The following is an 18,964-nucleotide window of genomic DNA, read 5'->3' on the forward strand; positions in this document are numbered from 1 at the left end:
TGTCAAGAGACTGTCTTGGGAGGCCAGAATGTGACGGTACTGCACGAGGAATGTATGATCATATGAGTCAACTTCTGAGGAAATTTTGCAAAATTCTGGAATCTTATCTTCCAGCGCTTCACCAACAGCAGCAAAACTCTGCAGACATTGCATGTAAATCTGAATGCCTTGGATGGTATCTTGAAGTCACTCGTAGATTTTGTCCAGAAACACCTTGATAAACCTGACGAATTTGAAGGCGCTTTTGGCAAGGGCTCTTTCAGGACCCGAAGAACGGTGTCGTGGAACGGCGTCCAGCTGGTCGTGTTAATATGCTTTCCTAGCCGCTTGGCTATGGTCGGCAAGAAGCTGTAGCTTTGAGCTGACACCGAAGGACGCTTCCCATACTAGGACCTTTCAGCAGTGTATTGACAGGCCCTGTGGAATGCCTGGTAGCTCGGCTAGGAGCCTACAGCAAAGTATGTTATCTGTTTTAGATTCTGTATAACTTTTCCAACAGTGAATCTCTATTCCAATAATGCTGCAGATATGTTATCAGATTCCTACAAACGTATACCTGTTATCAATTCCAGTGTTAAACTATATAGTTCCGGTCATTATCTTCGGTGTTTTTGTATCAGAAAAAAAATAAGGACTTTGGTTTGGAGGAATTTATTTTAAACGTCATACTTAACAACGATGTTCACATTACTTTTCCGAACACAAAAGTGTTGATCTGCTTTACATCAGCTGATGATCCACGTATGTTACAATGGACGACCTTTCCCTGAAAAATGATGGTGATCAAAAGCTTACACCGGACTACTTTGACTAAAAGTCGTATAAAAAAAATATTGAGTGGTTGACTCTCACATACTACGCAGTCGTGATTACAAGAACATTGCTCACATTTCCCAGCCCTAAAGTTATGCATGGCATTTCTCTGAATTATATGAAATACAGAATTGAACGGGCCGCCATCAGGAAAAGGCCCGTGTCGGACCAACAGGTCCGACGATCTTAACAACATCCTTTATTTTTAACATGGTCTTCAAGGGCGTGACGGAGATTTTTCTTGGATTTGGTACATTGACCCATTAAATAAAATACTCTTGTTTATTGTAGATTCGAATGAATGCTGTTTGATACAACCAATAACCTGTCCAATACAAACTGTGCTTCCACTTGAGGAAGGTTGGAAATGCTCACAAAGAAATTTGAACCACAATTTTTTACCAGGATATCTTTGAAGGGACATCATCCCATAAAGACTCACGAAATTTATGAAAATACGCACGCTCGATTTTACAGGGCTGACGTGCTGCTAAGTATGTAAGTGTCCCGTGACTTCAACGTAATTTAGAAAACAGTGTAGGAGGTCCCTGGTACTCCTGAGTCAGTCGATGACTTGGGAATTATACTGGAAGGTACGAGATGATAGGTTAAATTTTGGCCGCTGAGGAGACAGTGGTATTTGATCACCATTCAAAGTTCTCCCGACCTTTTGAAAAAAAAAAATGATTATCATTAATGAGTACAGACTTGTTTCAAGAAGTAGGTTTTGCTTGGTTCCCTCTCGGGAAGGTTCCAAGGATCAGACTTTAAAGGCACTGGATGAAGATAACCGAAGTAATATGACTTGAACAAAAAAGAACCTTCTTCGCCGTGATACAATTCATGCAAAAATATTTACCATTGGCTCGAAATGTGATGGTGTAGTTTTTGCTATAGTTACTGAACAAGCTCCTAAAGCAAAACTAACAAAAGAATCTTCCTTATATTCTTCAGATATGTGTGGTATTCAGGCTGTACTTCGGTGATGAACTAAGTAATTTCCAGAATTTTGCCATCACTGCGGTTGCTAGATCGCACTCCAGGCCATGTCACCTTGTGGTCCGGTGCGTCCCATAGAATCCACTGACATTACTGGGTAGGATTCTGATGTGTGGAGATGAAGCAAGATGGTAAGGCTACAACAAAAACGTATAGCAATTTGAATATGCTTCATGGAGATTGTAATAGCCGAATGAATAATTGTTGGGTGTGACTGTCAAAGCTACACGGGATGTACGATGTTAGGAAGATGTATTTTACGTGAAGTTCGATGTTCAGGAAGATGCACATTAAATACAATGTTTAGAAAGATGTACTATACGTGAAGTGCAGTGTTAAGGAAGATGTACTGTATATGAAGTAGTGTTAAGGAAGATGCACTCATCATTTAAGTACGATGTTTATGAAGATGTAGTCTGTGTGAAGTACATTGTTCAGGTAGATGTGCTCTACATGAGGTACATTGTTCAGGAAGTACTATGCACTGACACAAATGTGGCCTCCTTCACTGGGATAACCACATGAAACTGGTGTAAAAAGTCGAAAGGAGTGGAACAAGATTTATCACCAGATCTAGATGGACTGAGATGCTAAGAGAGTAGGGAAAGCCTCAATCTGCCAACCTTGTCAGCAAGAAGAAGGAAAAAGGATAACTATGTATGAATTTTTAAGAACTCATTGAAATATTGATGCAGAACAGTTCTTTGAAAATGTACTAGAAAAAGAATTCAGAACAAGAGGGCGCAACTGGAAGTTGAGCAAATGTATGGAGGGACATTTGGAAACATCTCTCCAGCAGCAAAGTTGTGGGTGGACTCGGGGGATATTGCTGAGTGAGGAGTATTTATATGCAAAGACAATTGGAAAAGTTGTTAATCTATGTGGTAAGATCACTGTGATAAAGAGGTGAGGCCCTCCACGGGTATAATGCTCTCTTCCTGTGTGCACATATTGATAATAGATAGATAGGTAACAACAGGAGACAAACAATCTTTGACTACATGCTCAGTGCCCTGATCTGACAGGACATCACCACAAGAAAACGAGAACTTATCACCAACAGATCACTGCAGGCTGAGACCTCTTGTTGTGAAAATGTTCATGAAGCTAAATAAGAACATTGATAAGACCTCTTTACACACAACTTGGCACTTGCTTTACTTTTCATATAAAAACCAATTTGTCACTTTCATGCCTTAAGTCATCGAAATACATTTAAGTTAAAGTTCACCAAGTGTCTTTTGTATGAAGTAATGGCTAATATTTAGGAAAACTTGAAGTCTTATTTTTTGATATTTTGTTATCCTGTATACTTGCAAAAGTGGTCAATCATCCAGTATTCAGAAGTTTTCAGTGTGTAATGTCAGATTGTCTACATTCTTTTCCATTAAGTACTCTTTCTTTTGTAGACTACATTGACTTTTTCACTTTCCTTTTTCCTCACTGCAACCCACAACTCACAAAGATGCTGTACACCATTGTTATTCCTGCTTTCACAAGGTAGCATCAGGAAGACAAAAAAAAAAAAGTGCTTAGCATGGACATCTAGTCTGCAGCTGTCAAGCCTCCCATACACACTATTCTTTAGTTTACCATGAATGTTTTGTATGTCTTAGTTCAGGCCACTATCAGCATATTGCCCCACATAATACCTTCCATACATATTACATTAAGTTTGGCAGATATTAGCCAAGTGTTATATATATTTTACTTTAGTCACCACAGAAACTGATGTTTAACATGACTAAATTTTCAGTGGGCAGCAAGAAATACTGCAGCTGTGCATGTGCACGTGCACTGGGCTTTCTTTCATCACCAGTAGGGATCTGGTCAGGGATAAGGCTGTTAGGATAGGTTTGAGTTTGAGGTTTTGTCTTCTTTTAATCCGTCATATGATTTCAATCCTGCCCTTCATTTTTTATAATGGGTATAAGATTGTGTGGATGTTAGGTTATGAGATTTGCACACTATAAAAACCTCATTTGACTCATTTGGTTCATTGTCATAGTGAGGCTAAATAGCACCTTTTTTGTCCAAAAGTATTGAGAAAGAAACTATGCAAGTTTCTTTAGATTTTACTTGTAATTAGAAAATTAAAAACATTTCAGACCTAAAGTATAATGGTGCTGAGGGAGCTAGATAATGTAGATATTTTCTTTCCTTTAGGGATGGAATGCCATTAACACTTCCTAACACTTTTTAGGGACAGTTTTAACACCCATCCTGGCCATTCTCCCTACCTTACCACTTCCTCCCTTGAAATTATATGTAGCACCTAGACACTCTCCCTTCCCCACCCCTTCCTTCCCAAATATCCATGAGAACGGTGGTGATAGTGGTAGGGGGATTGCATAGGGAAGAGATTAATCTTGGATATTTGCACTATTTATCAGGGTATCTCATTGGATAATAAAGACGGAATCTAACCATGGAACTGTGTACATATATCCTACATATCACATAAGACATCCAGTGGGTAGAAATAGAGGGGGGCTTCCCCCCTTTCTCATTATCATTCTAAAAACAAGAACAAAGGAAAGAACCAAACGATAATTTTGCATTAAAGGCTCATGTTGGCTCGTGTCAGAATGCATGGCTGTACCCATGATGAAAAGAGAGGATGTATTGGTGCTGTGTTAGGTGATAGCAAGAGGCATGAAGTGGACATAGTGAGTTAGAGCAGTGTGGTATATAGGGGACATGACATGCTATCAGTAAGCTGAACCAGAACTTATGAAGCTCTGAAGTTAAGCCATAAAAAGTCTTCGGATGGTAGCTGATATTTTAGCATGACATGATAGATATAGATTGGCCATAGTTCCCTTGTACATGATGCTGAAGTAGAAAAGATAATTAGTTCCAAAAAAAATCACTCCAAACATGAACTGTCAAGACAAAATTTAGTGCCTATAAAATTTCTTGTTATTGGGTACCCACCTCCCTAATTGACAGGGAAATATGAAAACCTAGCATATATATATATATATATATATATATATATATATATATATATATATATATATATATACATATATATATATTATTTTTTTTTTTTTTTAAACTTCGCCATTTCCCGCGTTAGCGAGGTAGCGTTAAGAACAGAGGACTGGGCCTTTTTTGGAATATCCTCACCTGGGCCACTCTGTTCCTTCTTTTGGAAAATTAAAAAAAAAAAACGAGAGGGGAGGATTTCCAGCCCCCCGCTCCCTCCCCTTTTAGTCGCCTTCTACGACACGCAGGGAATACGTGGGAGGTATTCTTAATCCCCTATCCCCAGGGATAATATATATATATATATATATATAGTAAAAGCTTTGCGGAAGATGAAAGCCAGCAAGGCAGCAGGTTTGGATGGTATTGCAGTGGAATTTATTAAAAAAGGGGGTGACTGTATTATTGACTGGTTGGTAGGGTTATTTAATATATGTATGACTCATGGTGAGGTGCCTGAGGATTGGCGGAATGCCTGCATAGTGCCATTGTACAAAGGCAAAGGGGATAAGAGTGATGAGTGCCCAAATTACAGAGGTATAAGTTTGTTGAGTATTCCTGGTAAATTATATGGGAGGGTATTGATTGAAGAGGGTGAAGGCATGTACAGAGCATCAGATTGGGGAAGAGCAGTGTGGTTTCAGGAGTGGTAGAGGATGTGTGGATCAGGTGTTTGCTTTGAAGAATGTATGTGAGAAATACTTAGAAAAGCAAATGGATTTGTATGTAGCATTTATGGATCTGGAGAAGGCATATGATAGAGTTGATAGAGATGCTCTGTGGAAAGTATTAAGAATATATGGTGTGGGAGGCAAATTGTTAGAAGCAGTGAAAAGTTTTTATCGAGGATGTAAGGCATGTGTACGTGTAGGAAGAGAGGAAAGTGATTGGTTCTCAGTGAATGTAGGTTTGCGGCAGGAGTGTGTGATGTCTCCATGGTTGTTTAATTTGTTTATGGATGGGGTTGTTAGGGAGGTGAATGCAAGAGTTTTGGAAAGAGGGGCAAGTATGAAGTCTGTTGTGGATGAGAGAGCTTGGGAAGTGAGTCAGTTGTTGTTCGCTGATGATACAGCGCTGGTGGCTGATTCATGTGAGAAACTGCAGAAGCTGGTGACTGAGTTTGGTAAAGTGTGTGAAAGAAGAAAGTTAAGAGTAAATGTGAATAAGAGCAAGGTTATTAGGTACAGTAGGGTTGAGGGTCAAGTCAATTGGGAGATAAGTTTGAATGGAGAAAAACTGGAGGAAGTAAAGTGTTTTAGATATCTGGGAGTGGATCTGGCAGCGGATGGAACCATGGAAGCGGAAGTGGATCATAGGGTGGGGGAGGGGGCGAAAATTCTGGGAGCCTTGAAGAATGTGTGGAAGTCGAGAACATTATCTCGGAAAGCAAAAATGGGTATGTTTGAAGGAATAGTGGTTCCAACAATGTTGTATGGTTGCGAGGTGTGGGCTATGGATAGAGTTGTGTGCAGGAGGATGGATGTGTTGGAAATGAGATGTTTGAGGACAATGTGTGGTGTGAGGTGGTTTGATCGAGTAAGTAACGTAAGGGTAAGAGAGATGTGTGGAAGTAAAAAGAGCGTGGTTGAGAGAGCAGAAGAGGGTGTTTTGAAATGGTTTGGGCACATGGAGAGAATGAGTGAGGAAAGATTGACCAAGAGGATATATGTGTCGGAGGTGGAGGGAACAAGGAGAAGTGGGAGACCAAATTGGAGGTGGAAAGATGGAGTGAAAAAGATTTTTTGTGATCGGGGCCTGAACATGCAGGAGGGTGAAAGGAGGGCAAGGAATAGAGTGAATTGGATCGATGTGGTATACCGGGGTTGACGTGCTGTCAGTGGATTGAATTCAGGGCATGTGAAGCGTATGGGGTAAACCAAGGAAAGCTGTGTTGGTATGTATATTTGCGTGTGTGGACGTGTATGTATATACATGTGTATGGGGGTGGGTTGGGCCATTTCTTTCGTCTGTTTCCTTGCGCTACCTCGCAAACGCGGGAGACAGCGACAAAGAAAAATATATATATATATATATATATATATATATATATATATATATATATATATATATATATATATATATATATATATATATATATATATATATATATATATATATATATATATATATATATATATATATATATATATATATATATATATAAGTTTTTATCGAGGATGTAAGGCATGTGTACGTGTAGGAAGAGAGGAAAGTGATTGGTTCTCAGTGAATGTAGGTTTGTGGCAGGGGTGTGTGATGTCTCCATGGTTGTTTAATTTGTTTATGGATGGGGTTGTTAGGGAGGTGAATGCAAGAGTTTTGGAAAGAGGGGCAAGTATGAAGTCTGTTGTGGATGAGAGAGCTTGGGAAGTGAGTCAGTTGTTGTTCGCTGATGATACAGCGCTGGTGGCTAATTCATGTGAGAAACTGCAGAAGCTGGTGACTGAGCTTGGTAAAGTGTGTGAAAGAAGAAAGTTCAGAGTAAATGTGAATAAGAGCAAGGTTATTAGGTACAGTAGGGTTGAGGGTCAAGTCAATTGGGAGGTAAGTTTGAATGGAGAAAAGCTGGAGGAAGTAAAGTGTTTTAGATATCTGGGAGTGGATTTGGCAGCGGATGGAACCATGGAAGCGGAAGTGAATCATAGGGTGGGGGAGGGGGCAAAAATCCTGGGAGCCTTGAAGAATGCGTGGAAGTCGAGAACATTATCTCGGAAAGCAAAAATGGGTATGTTTGAAGGAATAGTGGTTCCAACAATGTTGTATGGTTGCGAGGCGTGGGCTATGGATAGAGTTGTGCGCAGGAGGATAGATGTGCTGGAAATGAGATGTTTGAGGACAATGTGTGGTGTGAGGTGGTTTGATCGAGTAAGTAACGTAAGGGTAAGAGAGATGTGTGGAAATAAAAAGAGCGTGGTTGAGAGAGCAGAAGAGGGCGTTTTGAAATGGTTTGGGCACATTGAGAGAATGAGTGAGGAAAGATTGACCAAGAGGATATATGTGTCGGAGGTGGAGGGAACGAGGAGAAGTGGGAGACCAAATTGGAGGTGGAAAGATGGAGTGAAAAAGATTTTGAGTGATCGGGGCCTGAACATGCAGGAGGGTGAAAAGCGGGCAAGGAATAGAGTGAATTGGATCGATGTGGTATACTGGGGTTGACGTGCTGTCAGTGGATTGAATCAGGGCATGTGAAGCTTCTGGGGTAAACCATGGAAAGTTGTGTGGGGCCTGGATGTGGAAAGGGAGCTGTGGTTCAGGCATTATTGCATGACAGCTGGAGACTGAGTGTGAACGAATGGGGCTTTTGTTATCTTTTCCTAGCGCTACCTCGCACACATGAGGGGGGAGGGGGATGGTATTCCATGTGTGGCGAGGTGGCGATGGGAGTGAATAAAGGCAGACAGTGTGGATTGTGTGCATGGGTATATATGTATGTGTCTGTGTGTGTGTATGTACGTGTACATTGAGGTGTATAGGTATGTACATTTGCGTGTGTGGATGTGTGTGTATATACATGTGTATGGGGGTGGGTTGGGCCATTTCTTTCTTCTGTTTCCTTGCGCTACCTCGCAAATGCGGGAGACAGCGACAAAGCAAAAAAAAAAAAAAAGAAAATTATCATTTTAATTATACATAATCACTGTTTCCCTTGTCAGCAAGGTGGTGCCAGGAAACAATTGAAAAATGGCTCTTCCACTCATATACACATATATGTACATAAACGCCCACCTACTCACATATACTTACATATACATATCAACATATACATACACACACACACATTACATACATACACATGTACATATTCATACTTGCTTGCCTTCATCCTTTCCTCTTGCTACCCACCCCCCACAGGAAAACATCATTGCTATCCCCTGCTTCAGCAAGGTAGCACCAGGAATACAGACAAAAGGCCCCATTTGTCTAGCTGTCATGTGTAATGCAACAAAACCACAGCTTCCTATTCACGTCCAAGCCTCACAGACCTTTCCATGGTTTATCCCAGACGCTTCACATGCCCTGGTTCAGTCCATTAACAGCATGTCGACCCCAGTATACCACATAGTTCCAATTCACTCTGTTCCTTGCGCACCTCTCACCTTCCTGGATGTTCAGGCCCCAATCGCTCAAAATCCTTTTTACTCCATCCTTCCACCTCCAGTTTGGTTGCCTGCTTCTCCTTCTTCCCTCCACCTCTGACACATATATTCTCACTCATTCTCTCCATATGTCCAAACCATTTCAACACACCCTCTTCTGCTCTCTCAACCATACTCTTTTTATTTCCACACATCTGTCTTACCCTTACATTACTTACTAGATCAAACCACCTCACACCACATATTGTCCTCAAACATTTCATTTCTGACACATCCATTCTCCTCTGTACAACCCTATCTATAGCCAATGCCTCACAACCGTATAACATTGTTGGAACTAATGTTCCTTCAATATATTTATTTTCATTTATTATACTTTGTCGCTGTCTCCCACGTTAGTGAGGCAGAGCAAGGAAACAGATGAAAGAATGGCCCAACTGACCCAAATACACATGTATATATGTACACATCCACACATGCACATATACGTACCTATACATTTCAATGTATACACATGTATACATACACAGACATATACATATATACACGTGTACATAATTCATACTTGCTGCCTTTATTGATTCCCGTCATGAAATGACAACCCCCGCACACGTGCGAGGTAACGCTAGGAAAAGACAACAAAAGGCCACATTCAGTCACACTCAGTCTCTAGCTGTCATGTATAGTGCACCAAAACCACAGCTCCCTTTCCACATCCAGGCCCCACAAAGCTTTCCATGGTTTACCCCAGACGCTTCACATGCCCTGGTGCAGTCCATTGACAGCATGTTGACCCTGGTATACCACATCATTCCAATTCACTCTGTTCCTTGCATGCCTTTCACCCTCCTGCATGTTCAGGCCCCAATCGCTCAAAATCTATTTCACTCCATCCTTCCACCTCCAATTTGGTCACCCACTTCTCCTCGTTGCCTCCACCTCTGAAACATATATCCTCTTTGTTAATCTTTCCTCTCTCATTCTCTCCATGTGGCCAGACCATTTCAATGCACCCTCTTCTGCTCTCTCAACCACACTTTTTATTACCACGCGTCTCTCTTACCCTTTCATTACTTACTCGATCAAACCACCTCACACCACATATTGTCCTCAAACATCTCATTTCCAACACATCCACCCTCCTCTGCACAGCCCTATCCATAGCCCACGCCTCACAACCATATAACATCGTTGGAACCACTATTCCTTCAAACATACCCATTTTTGCTTTCTGAGATAATGTTCTCGCCTTCCACTCATTTTTCAGCACTCCCAGAACTCTCGCCCCCTCCCACACCGTGACTCACTTCCTCTTCCATGGTTCCATCCGCTACCTAATCCACTCCCGGATATCTAAAACACTTCTTTTCCTCCAGTTTTTCTCAATTCAAACTTATCTCCCAATCGACTTGTCCCTCAACCCTACTGTACCTAATAACCTTGCTCGTTTTCACATTTACTCTTGGCTTTCGTCTTTCACACACTTTACCAAATTCAGTCACCAGCTTCTGCAGTTTCTCACCTGAATCAGCCACCAGTGCTGTATCATCAGCGAACAACAACTGACTCACTTGCCAAGCCCTCTCATCCAAAACAGGCTGTATACTTGCCCCTCTCTTCAAAACTCTTGCATTCACCCCCTAACAACCCCATCCATAAACAAATTAAACAACCATGGAGACATCACGCACCCCTGCCACAAACCGACATTCACTGAGAATCAGTCCCTTTCCTCTCCCTCTACTTGTCCACATGCCTTACATCCTCGATAAAAACTCTTCACTGCTTCTAGCAACTTGCCTCCCACACCATATACTCTTAATACCTTCCACAGAGCATCTCTATCAGCTCTATCATATTCCTTCTCCAGATCCATAAATGATACATACAAATCCATTTGTGTTTCTAAGTATTTCTCAAATACATTCTTCAAAGCAAACACCTGATCCACACATTCTCCACCACTTCTGAAACCACACTGCTCTTCCCCAGTCTGATGCTCTGTACATGCCTTCACCCACTCAATCAATACCCTCCCATATAATTTCCCAGGAATACGCGACAAACCTATACCTCTGTAATTTTAACACTCACCTTTATCCCCTTTGCCTTTGTACAATGGCACTGTGCATGCATTCCGCCAATCCTCAGGCACTTCACCATGAGCCATACGTGCATTGAATATCCTCACCAAACAGTCTACAACAGTCACCCCCCTTTTTTTTTTTTAAAATTCCACTGCAATACCATCCAAACCCGCTGCCTTGCTGGCTTTCATCTCCCGCAAAGCTTTCACTACCTCTTCTCTACCAAATCATTCTCCCTGACCTTCTCTTTATTCCTTCAAGCATACCCATTTTTGCTCTCCAAGATAACGTTATATCTTTCCACACATTCTTCATTGCTCCCAGAACCTTCACCCCCTACCCCACCCTGTGACTCACTTCTGCTTCCATGGTTCCATCCACTCCCAGATATCTAAAACACTTCACTTTCTCCAATTTTTCTCCATTCAAGCTTACATCCCAGTTAACTTGTCTCTCAACCCTACTGAACCGAATAACCTTGCTCTTATTCACATTTAATCTCAGCTTTCTCCTTTCACTCACTTTACCAAACTCAATCACCAACCTCTACAGTTTCTCACATGAATCAGCCACCAGAGCTGTATCATCGACAGACAACAACTGACACTTCCCTGGTCCTCCCATCCACAACAGACTGTATACTCACCCTTCTCTCCCAAAACTTCCATTTACCTCCCTAACCACCCCATCCATAAGCAACATAAACAATCATGGGGACATCACACACCCCTGCCGCAGACCAACATTCACTGGGAACCAGTCACTCTTCTCTCTTCCTACTCATACTTATGCCTTACATCCTTGGTAAAAACTTTTCACTGCTTCAAGCTAGTTACCTCCCACACCATATACTCTTAAAATCTTCTACAAAGCATCTCTATCAACCCTATCATATGCCTTCTGATCCATAAATGGTACATACATATCCATTTGTTTTTCTATGTATTTCTCACATAAATTCTTCAAAGCAAACACCTGATCCACACATCCTCTACCACTTCTGAAACCACACTGCTCTTCCCCAGTCTTATTCTCTGTACATGCCTTCACCCTCTCAATCAATACCCTCCCATATAATTTCCCAGGCATACTCAACAAACTTATACCTATGTAGTTTGAACACTCACCTTTATCCCTTTTTCCTTTGTACAATGGCATTATGCATGCATTCTGCCAGTCCTCAGGCACTTCACCATGGTCCATACATACATTGAATATCCTTACCAAACAATCAACAACAGTCACCCCCTTTTTCAATAGATTCCTCAGTAATCCCATCCAAACCCATTGTGAATTATTGTATATATGTGGATGATATGATCTCTTATCACAGTTGCAGTTTTCTATATTGAGGGTTTTTCATTCCTTGGAGTGGCTTGGACATGTGGAGGGAGTGGATGGGGAAAGATTGACGGGGAGGATGTGTGTGTTGGGGATGAAGGGAGCAAGAAGTGGGAGACCAAACTGGAGGTGGAAGGATGGAATGGGGGAGATTTTGGGCAGTTGGGGCCTGAACATGCAGGAGAGTGAGAGGCATGCAGGTAATAGAGTGAAATGGAACAATTTGGTATACCAGGGTGGAAATGCTGTCAGTGGACTGAACCAGGGCATGTGAAGCATCTGTGGTAAACCATGGAAAGGTATGTGGGGCCTGGATGTGGATGGGAAGCTGTGGTTTTGGTGCATTACACTTGACAGCTAGAGACTGAATGTGAACAAATGTAGCCTTTTTTTGTCTTGTTTTCCTGGCACTACCTCACTAAAGCGGGGGATAATGATGCTATTTCCTGTGTGGTGGGGTAGCGACAGGAATGGATGAAGGCAAGCAAGTATGAATATGTACATGTGTATATATGTATATGGATGTATATGTTGATATGTATATGGATGCATATGTGCGGATATGGGCATTTATGTATATATATGTGTAGATGAGTGGATGGGCCATTCTTCATCTGTTTCCTGGTGCTGCCTCGCTGATTCAGGAAATGAATAAGTATAGTAAATGAATATGATTTTTCATCTTTAATTATTATTTTTTTTATTTTTTTATTTATTTTTTTTTTTCGCTGTCTCCCGCGTTTGCGAGGTAGCGCAAGGAAACAGACGAAAGAAATGGCCCAACCCACCTCTATACACATGTATATACATACACGTCCACACACGCAAATATACATACCTACACAGCTTACCATGGTTTACCCCAGACGCTTCACATGCCCTGATTCAATCCAATGACAGCACGTCAACCCCAGTATACCACATAGATCCAATTCACTCTATTCCTTGCCCTCCTTTCACCCTCCTGCATGTTCAGGCCCCGATCACACAAAATCTTTTTCACTCCATCTTTCCACCTCCAATTTGGTCTCCCACTTCTCCTCGTTCCCTCCACCTCCGACACATATATCCTCTTGGTCAATCTTTCCTCACTCATTCTCTCCATGTGCCCAAACCATTTCAAAACACCCTCTTCTGCTCTCTCAACCACGCTCTTTTTATTTCCACACATCTCTCTTACCCTTACGTTACTTACTCGATCAAACCACCTCACACCACACATTGTCCTCAAACATCTCATTTCCAGCACATCCATCCTCCTGCGCACAACTCTATCCATAGCCCACGCCTCGCAACCATACAACATTGTTGGAACCACTATTCCTTCAAACATACGCATTTTTGCTTTCCGAGATAATGTTCTCGACTTCCACACATTCTTCAAGGCTCCCAGGATTTTTGCCCCCTCCCCCACCCTATAATCCACTTCCGCTTCCATGGTTCCATCCGCTGCCAGATCCACTCCCAGATCTCTAAAACACTTTACTTCCTCCAGTTTTTCTCCATTCAAACTTACCTCCCAATTGACTTGACCCTCAACCCTACTGTACCTAATAACCTTGCTCTTATTCACATTTACTCTTAACTTTCTTCTTTCACACACTTTACCAAACTCAGTCACCAGCTTCTGCAGTTTCTCACATGAATCAGCCACCAGCGCTGTATCATCAGCGAACAACAATTGACTCACTTCCCAAGCTCTCTCATCCACAACAGACTTCATACTTGCCCCTCTTTCCAAAACTCTTATTAGTTTTATATATGCTTTATCTCATATTCCATGGGCAGTACTGATGATGCCTCAGTGAATAAAGTAGTTTGGATTTTGATCTTGTAAATGATCTTCACACTTGACCATGTGTCTTCATTTTACCCTTGACAGAACCCCTTTTTATTCTTGACAGAGACATCAAGTGCGTATTGTGCCTGTAGCTGAAGTGGAGTATGGCTTTAAGGGCGGCCCTGGCAAGTTCTGGGTGTATGGCTATGAGAACAAGGTTTACTGCCCAGACTATCCACATACATGCTGTTGGGGTTGCTGCTGTGTTATGTAGTGCTCGACACAGCCGTTTGGAACTGCTGCTCTTCAAGGTCCCTAAGCTTACTTCCAGAGAATTCAGGATATTCTTTAGGTGTTTATATCTAGAGACTGCTCATATTTATCTCAAGGATTTAAAGCTGCTTCTTGAGAATCAAAAAAAGATGTTACTCAAGGATCCAAAGCTTCTACAGGATCTAAATCTACTTCCTGAGGATCATCCAGTTCTTTTCATGAATTGAGGCATGTTTCTCAACAGTCTAAAGTTGCTTCTTAACACCTATTCCTACTTTGCTGGGGATTTAAATTTCTCTTCAAAGATCTTAAAGCTGCTTCTCTGAGCTCGCAGATCTTCCTCAAGGGTATAAAAAGCTACATTTGAGAATAGAAATACTTTTCTTAAAAGTTCTTTAAATGCTTTTGAAAGCTGTATAACTTTATCTTACTGAGGATTATGATCTCTCTCATTTGACTTCATGGCTTGTAATATCAGAAGTGTTCAGAACTCTTTAAGTCAGTGATTAAGAATTGAGGGTCAGTTTTAAGGACTTAAACAGCAACTTATTTACAGTCATGTTTAGATCATGTTCTCAGATACTGTACCAGTCACTTTCTCTTCCAATGGTAATTCGTGTATGACATTCCATTATGACAATTGCATTGTGAATTTTGACTACTGGGCTAGATCACATGCCTGCTACTGAAGAACATATTCAAATGTGAATATTGTATCTAGTCAAGATTCATGTTTTTGTAAACTACAGTACCACAGATATAATTAAAAACATTAGATGAAGTTATATTTTGGTGACAATGAAACATTAATGTCCAGAATGAAAGCCCTCCAATAGCAAAAAAAAGAAAAAAGAAATGTCAGATGATGTCTTCCTTGATATTAAAACATAATTGCTGAAAGGAGCATCAGTGTTTAATACTCTGAATCTGCAGATGTATCTTCTATTCATGTGAACATTATTAACCTGTGGTATCACAAAATGCAAAGCATCTCTATTCATATGAACATTATTAACAGGTGGTATCACAAAACCCAAAATGTCTTCTATTCATGGGAACATTAACAGCCTGTGGTATCACAAAACATAAATGGTTGTATTACAAATATTCTGTCATAACTTATCTGTCTAAGAAGCTAAGTAGAACAGATAATTTTCTTTCAGTTTTTGGTTTTACTTTCAGAATTATTGATATTAAAATGTAAAATATGAATACTCCTATAACCATTCATTTAAGCATAGCAAAACAAAACAGTTGTAAATATCATATTTTTGTATTTATAGTTTATAAAACTTCTGTTCTGTAGTGCAGACAAATGGTCATCCTGCAAAGTTTTTCTTTTCAGGTTAGATTGTAGAGTAATTCTGAAGGAAAAGCCTATGAAATATTTTTTTCCCTCTTCATGTCATTCTTCATTATAAATTTCTGATTAATTTATTTCATCCACCAGACACACAAGTAATAAATACTCAGTTCAGTTCCATTGAACATAGTGTTGATTTTACAAAAGTCAAGCTAACTGCTCAAAATCTTTCTAAGTGTATTACAAAAAAATGGTTAAATTATGTTAGTAGGATCTTTTGTCTTGTCTTATATAAGTTATGATCTAAACTACTGTACTGTCTTTGTTACATGATGTTTGAAATATTGTAGATAGATAAAAATCAGCCATTCATATCATTTATCAAGGTTTTACGTGTAACTATATGCTGATGAAAAGTTAACTCTTAACACAATTGTGACAGATTGTCACATAGTTTTATCTTATTCAGAAGACACTGATCTTTAAAAGTAGTGGCAGCTTTCATAAGTTTTCAGTCCAGAAGGTAGATTATATGATGGTCTGAGAATAAAATCTTAGGTACACAAGATAGAAATCAAATGAAATCAATGGAAATGCAGCACTAACATATGCTCCTGTCTTTTAATCGGGGATTGAAGATCCCTGGTGTATATATATATATATATATATATATATATATATATATATATATATACACATGCCCTGATTCAATCCACTGACAGCACGTCAACCCCGGTATACCACATCGATCCAATTCACTCTATTCCTTGCCCTCCTTTCACCCTCCTACATGTTCAGGCCCCGATCACACAAAATCTTTTTCACTCCATCTTTCCACCTCCAATTTGGTCTCCCACTTCTCCTCGTTCCCTCCACCTCCGACACATATATCCTCTTGGTCAATCTTTCCTCACTCATTCTCTCCATGTGCCCGAACCATTTCAAAACACCCTCTTCTGCTCTCTCAACCACGCTCTTTTTATTTCCACACATCTCTCTTACCCTTACATTACTTACTCAATCAAACCACCTCACACCACACATTGTCCTCAAACATCTCATTTCCAGCACATCCACCCTCCTGCGCACAACTCTATCCATAGCCCACGCCTCGCAGCCATACAACATTGTTGGAACCACTATTCCTTCCAACATACCTATTTTTGCTTTCCGAGATAATGTTCTCGACTTCCACACATTCTTCAAAGCTCCCAGGATTTTCGCCCCCTCCCCCACCCTATGATTCACTTCCGCTTCCATGGCTCCATCAGCTGCCAGTTCCACTCGCAGATATCTAAAACACTTTACTTCCTCCAGTTTTTTTCTATTCAAACTTACCTCCCAATGAACTTGACCCTCAACCCTACTTTACCTAATAACCTTGCTCTTATTCACATTTACTCTTAACTTTCTTCTTTCACACAGTGAAAGTATTTTGAAGGTTTGTTGAATGTGTTTGATGATAGCGTGGCAGATATAGGGTGTTTTGGTCGAGGTGGTGTGCAAAGTGAGAGGGTTAGGGAAAATGATTTGGTAAACAGAGAAGAGGTAGTAAAAGCTTTGCGGAAGATGAAAGCCGGCAAGGCAGCAGGTTTGGATGGTATTGCAGTGGAATTTATTAAAAAAGGGGGTGACTGTATTATTGACCTGTTGGTAAGGTTATTTAATGTATGTATGACTCATGGTGAGGTGCCTGAGGATTGGCGGAATGCGTGCATAGTGCCATTGTACAATGGCAAAGGGGATAAGAGTGAGTGCTCAAATTACAGAGGTATAAGTTTGTTGAGTATTTCTGGTAAATTATATGGGAGGGTATTGATTGAGAGGGTGAAGGCATGTACACAGCACCAGATTGGGGAAGAGCAGTGTGGTTTCAGAAGTGGTAGAGGATGTGTGGATCAGGTGTTTGCTTTGAAGAATGTATGTTAGAAGTACTTAGAAAAGCAAATGGATTTGTATGTAGCATTTATGGATCTGGAGAAGGCATATGATAGAGTTGATAGAGATGCTCTGTGGAAGGTATTAAGAATATATGGTGTGGGAGGCAAGTTGTTAGAAGCAGTGAAAAGTTTTTATCGAGGATGTAAGGCATGTGTACGTGTAGGAAGAGAGGAAAGTGATTGGTTCTCAGTGAATGTAGGTTTGCGGCAGGGGTGTGTGATGTCTCCATGGTTGTTTAATTTGTTTATGGATGGGGTTGTTAGGGAGGTGAATGCAAGAGTTTTGGAAAGAGTGGCAAGTATGAAGTCTGTTGGGGATGAGAGAGCTTGGGAAGTGAGTCAGTTGTTGTTCGCTGATGATACAGCACTGGTGGCTGATTCATGTGAGAAACTGCAGAAGCTGGTGACTGAGTTTGGTAAAGTGTGTGAAAGAAGAAAGTTAAGAGTAAATGTGAATAAGAGCAAGGTTATTAGGTACAGTAGGGTTGAGGGTCAAGTCAATTGGGAGGTAAGTTTGAATGGAGAAAAACTGGAGGAAGTAAAGTGTTTTAGATATCTGGGAGTGGATCTGGCAGCGGATGGAACCATGGAAGCGTAAGTGGATCATAGGGTGGGGGAAGGGGCGAAAATTCTGGGAGCCTTATACAATGTGTGGAAGTCGAGAACATTATCTCGGAAAGCAAAAATGGGTATGTTTGAAGGAATAGTGGTTCCAACAATGTTGTATGGTTGCGAGGCGTGGGCTATGGATAGAGTTGTGCGCAGGAGGGTGGATGTGCTGGAAATGAGATGTTTGAGGACAATGTGTGGTGTGAGGTGGTTTGATCGAGTAAGTAACGTAAGGGTAAGAGAGATGTGTGGAAATAAAAAGAGTGTGGTTGAGAGAGCAGAAGAGGGTGTTTTGAAATGGTTTGGGCACATGGAGAGAATGAGTGAGGAAAGATTGACCAAGAGTCTTGGATATATGTGTCGGAGGTGGAGGGAACGAGGAGAAGTGGGAGACCAAATTGGAGGTGGAAAGATGGAGTGAAAAAGATTTTGTGAGATCGGGGCCTGAACATGCAGGAGGGTGAAAGGAGGGCAAGGAATAGAGTGAATTGGATCGATGTGGTATACCGGGGTTGACGTGCTGTCAGTGGATTGAATCAGGGCATGTGAAGCGTCTGGGGTAAACCATGGAAAGCTGTGTAGGTATGTATATTTGCGTGTGTGGACATATGTATATACATGTGTATGGGGGTGGGTTGGGCCATTTCTTTCGTCTGTTTCCATGCGCTACCTCGCAAACTCGTGAGACAGCGACAAAGCAAAAATATATATATATATATATATATATATAT

The 18,964-nt window shown here is 40.9% G+C and overlaps 1 protein-coding gene across 3 annotated transcripts in view; it reads left to right on the forward strand.

The window, feature by feature from the left end:
* The window catches only part of LOC139751037 (protein SSUH2 homolog), a 524,722-nt gene extending 506,964 nt beyond the window's left edge, over nt 1–17,758 (forward strand). For all 3 annotated transcript variants that reach the window (XM_071666156.1, XM_071666157.1, XM_071666155.1), the window contains one exon: nt 14,233–17,758. In XM_071666156.1, the coding sequence (XP_071522257.1) occupies nt 14,233–14,382 (150 nt within the window). In that variant the 3' untranslated portion in view covers nt 14,383–17,758. The remainder of the gene's footprint in view (nt 1–14,232) is intronic.
* Nucleotides 17,759–18,964: the final 1,206 nt, after the last annotated feature.

This window comes from Panulirus ornatus, chromosome 10 (assembly GCF_036320965.1).
Source record: "Panulirus ornatus isolate Po-2019 chromosome 10, ASM3632096v1, whole genome shotgun sequence".
In the NCBI taxonomy this organism is placed as follows: Eukaryota; Metazoa; Arthropoda; class Malacostraca; order Decapoda; family Palinuridae; genus Panulirus; species Panulirus ornatus.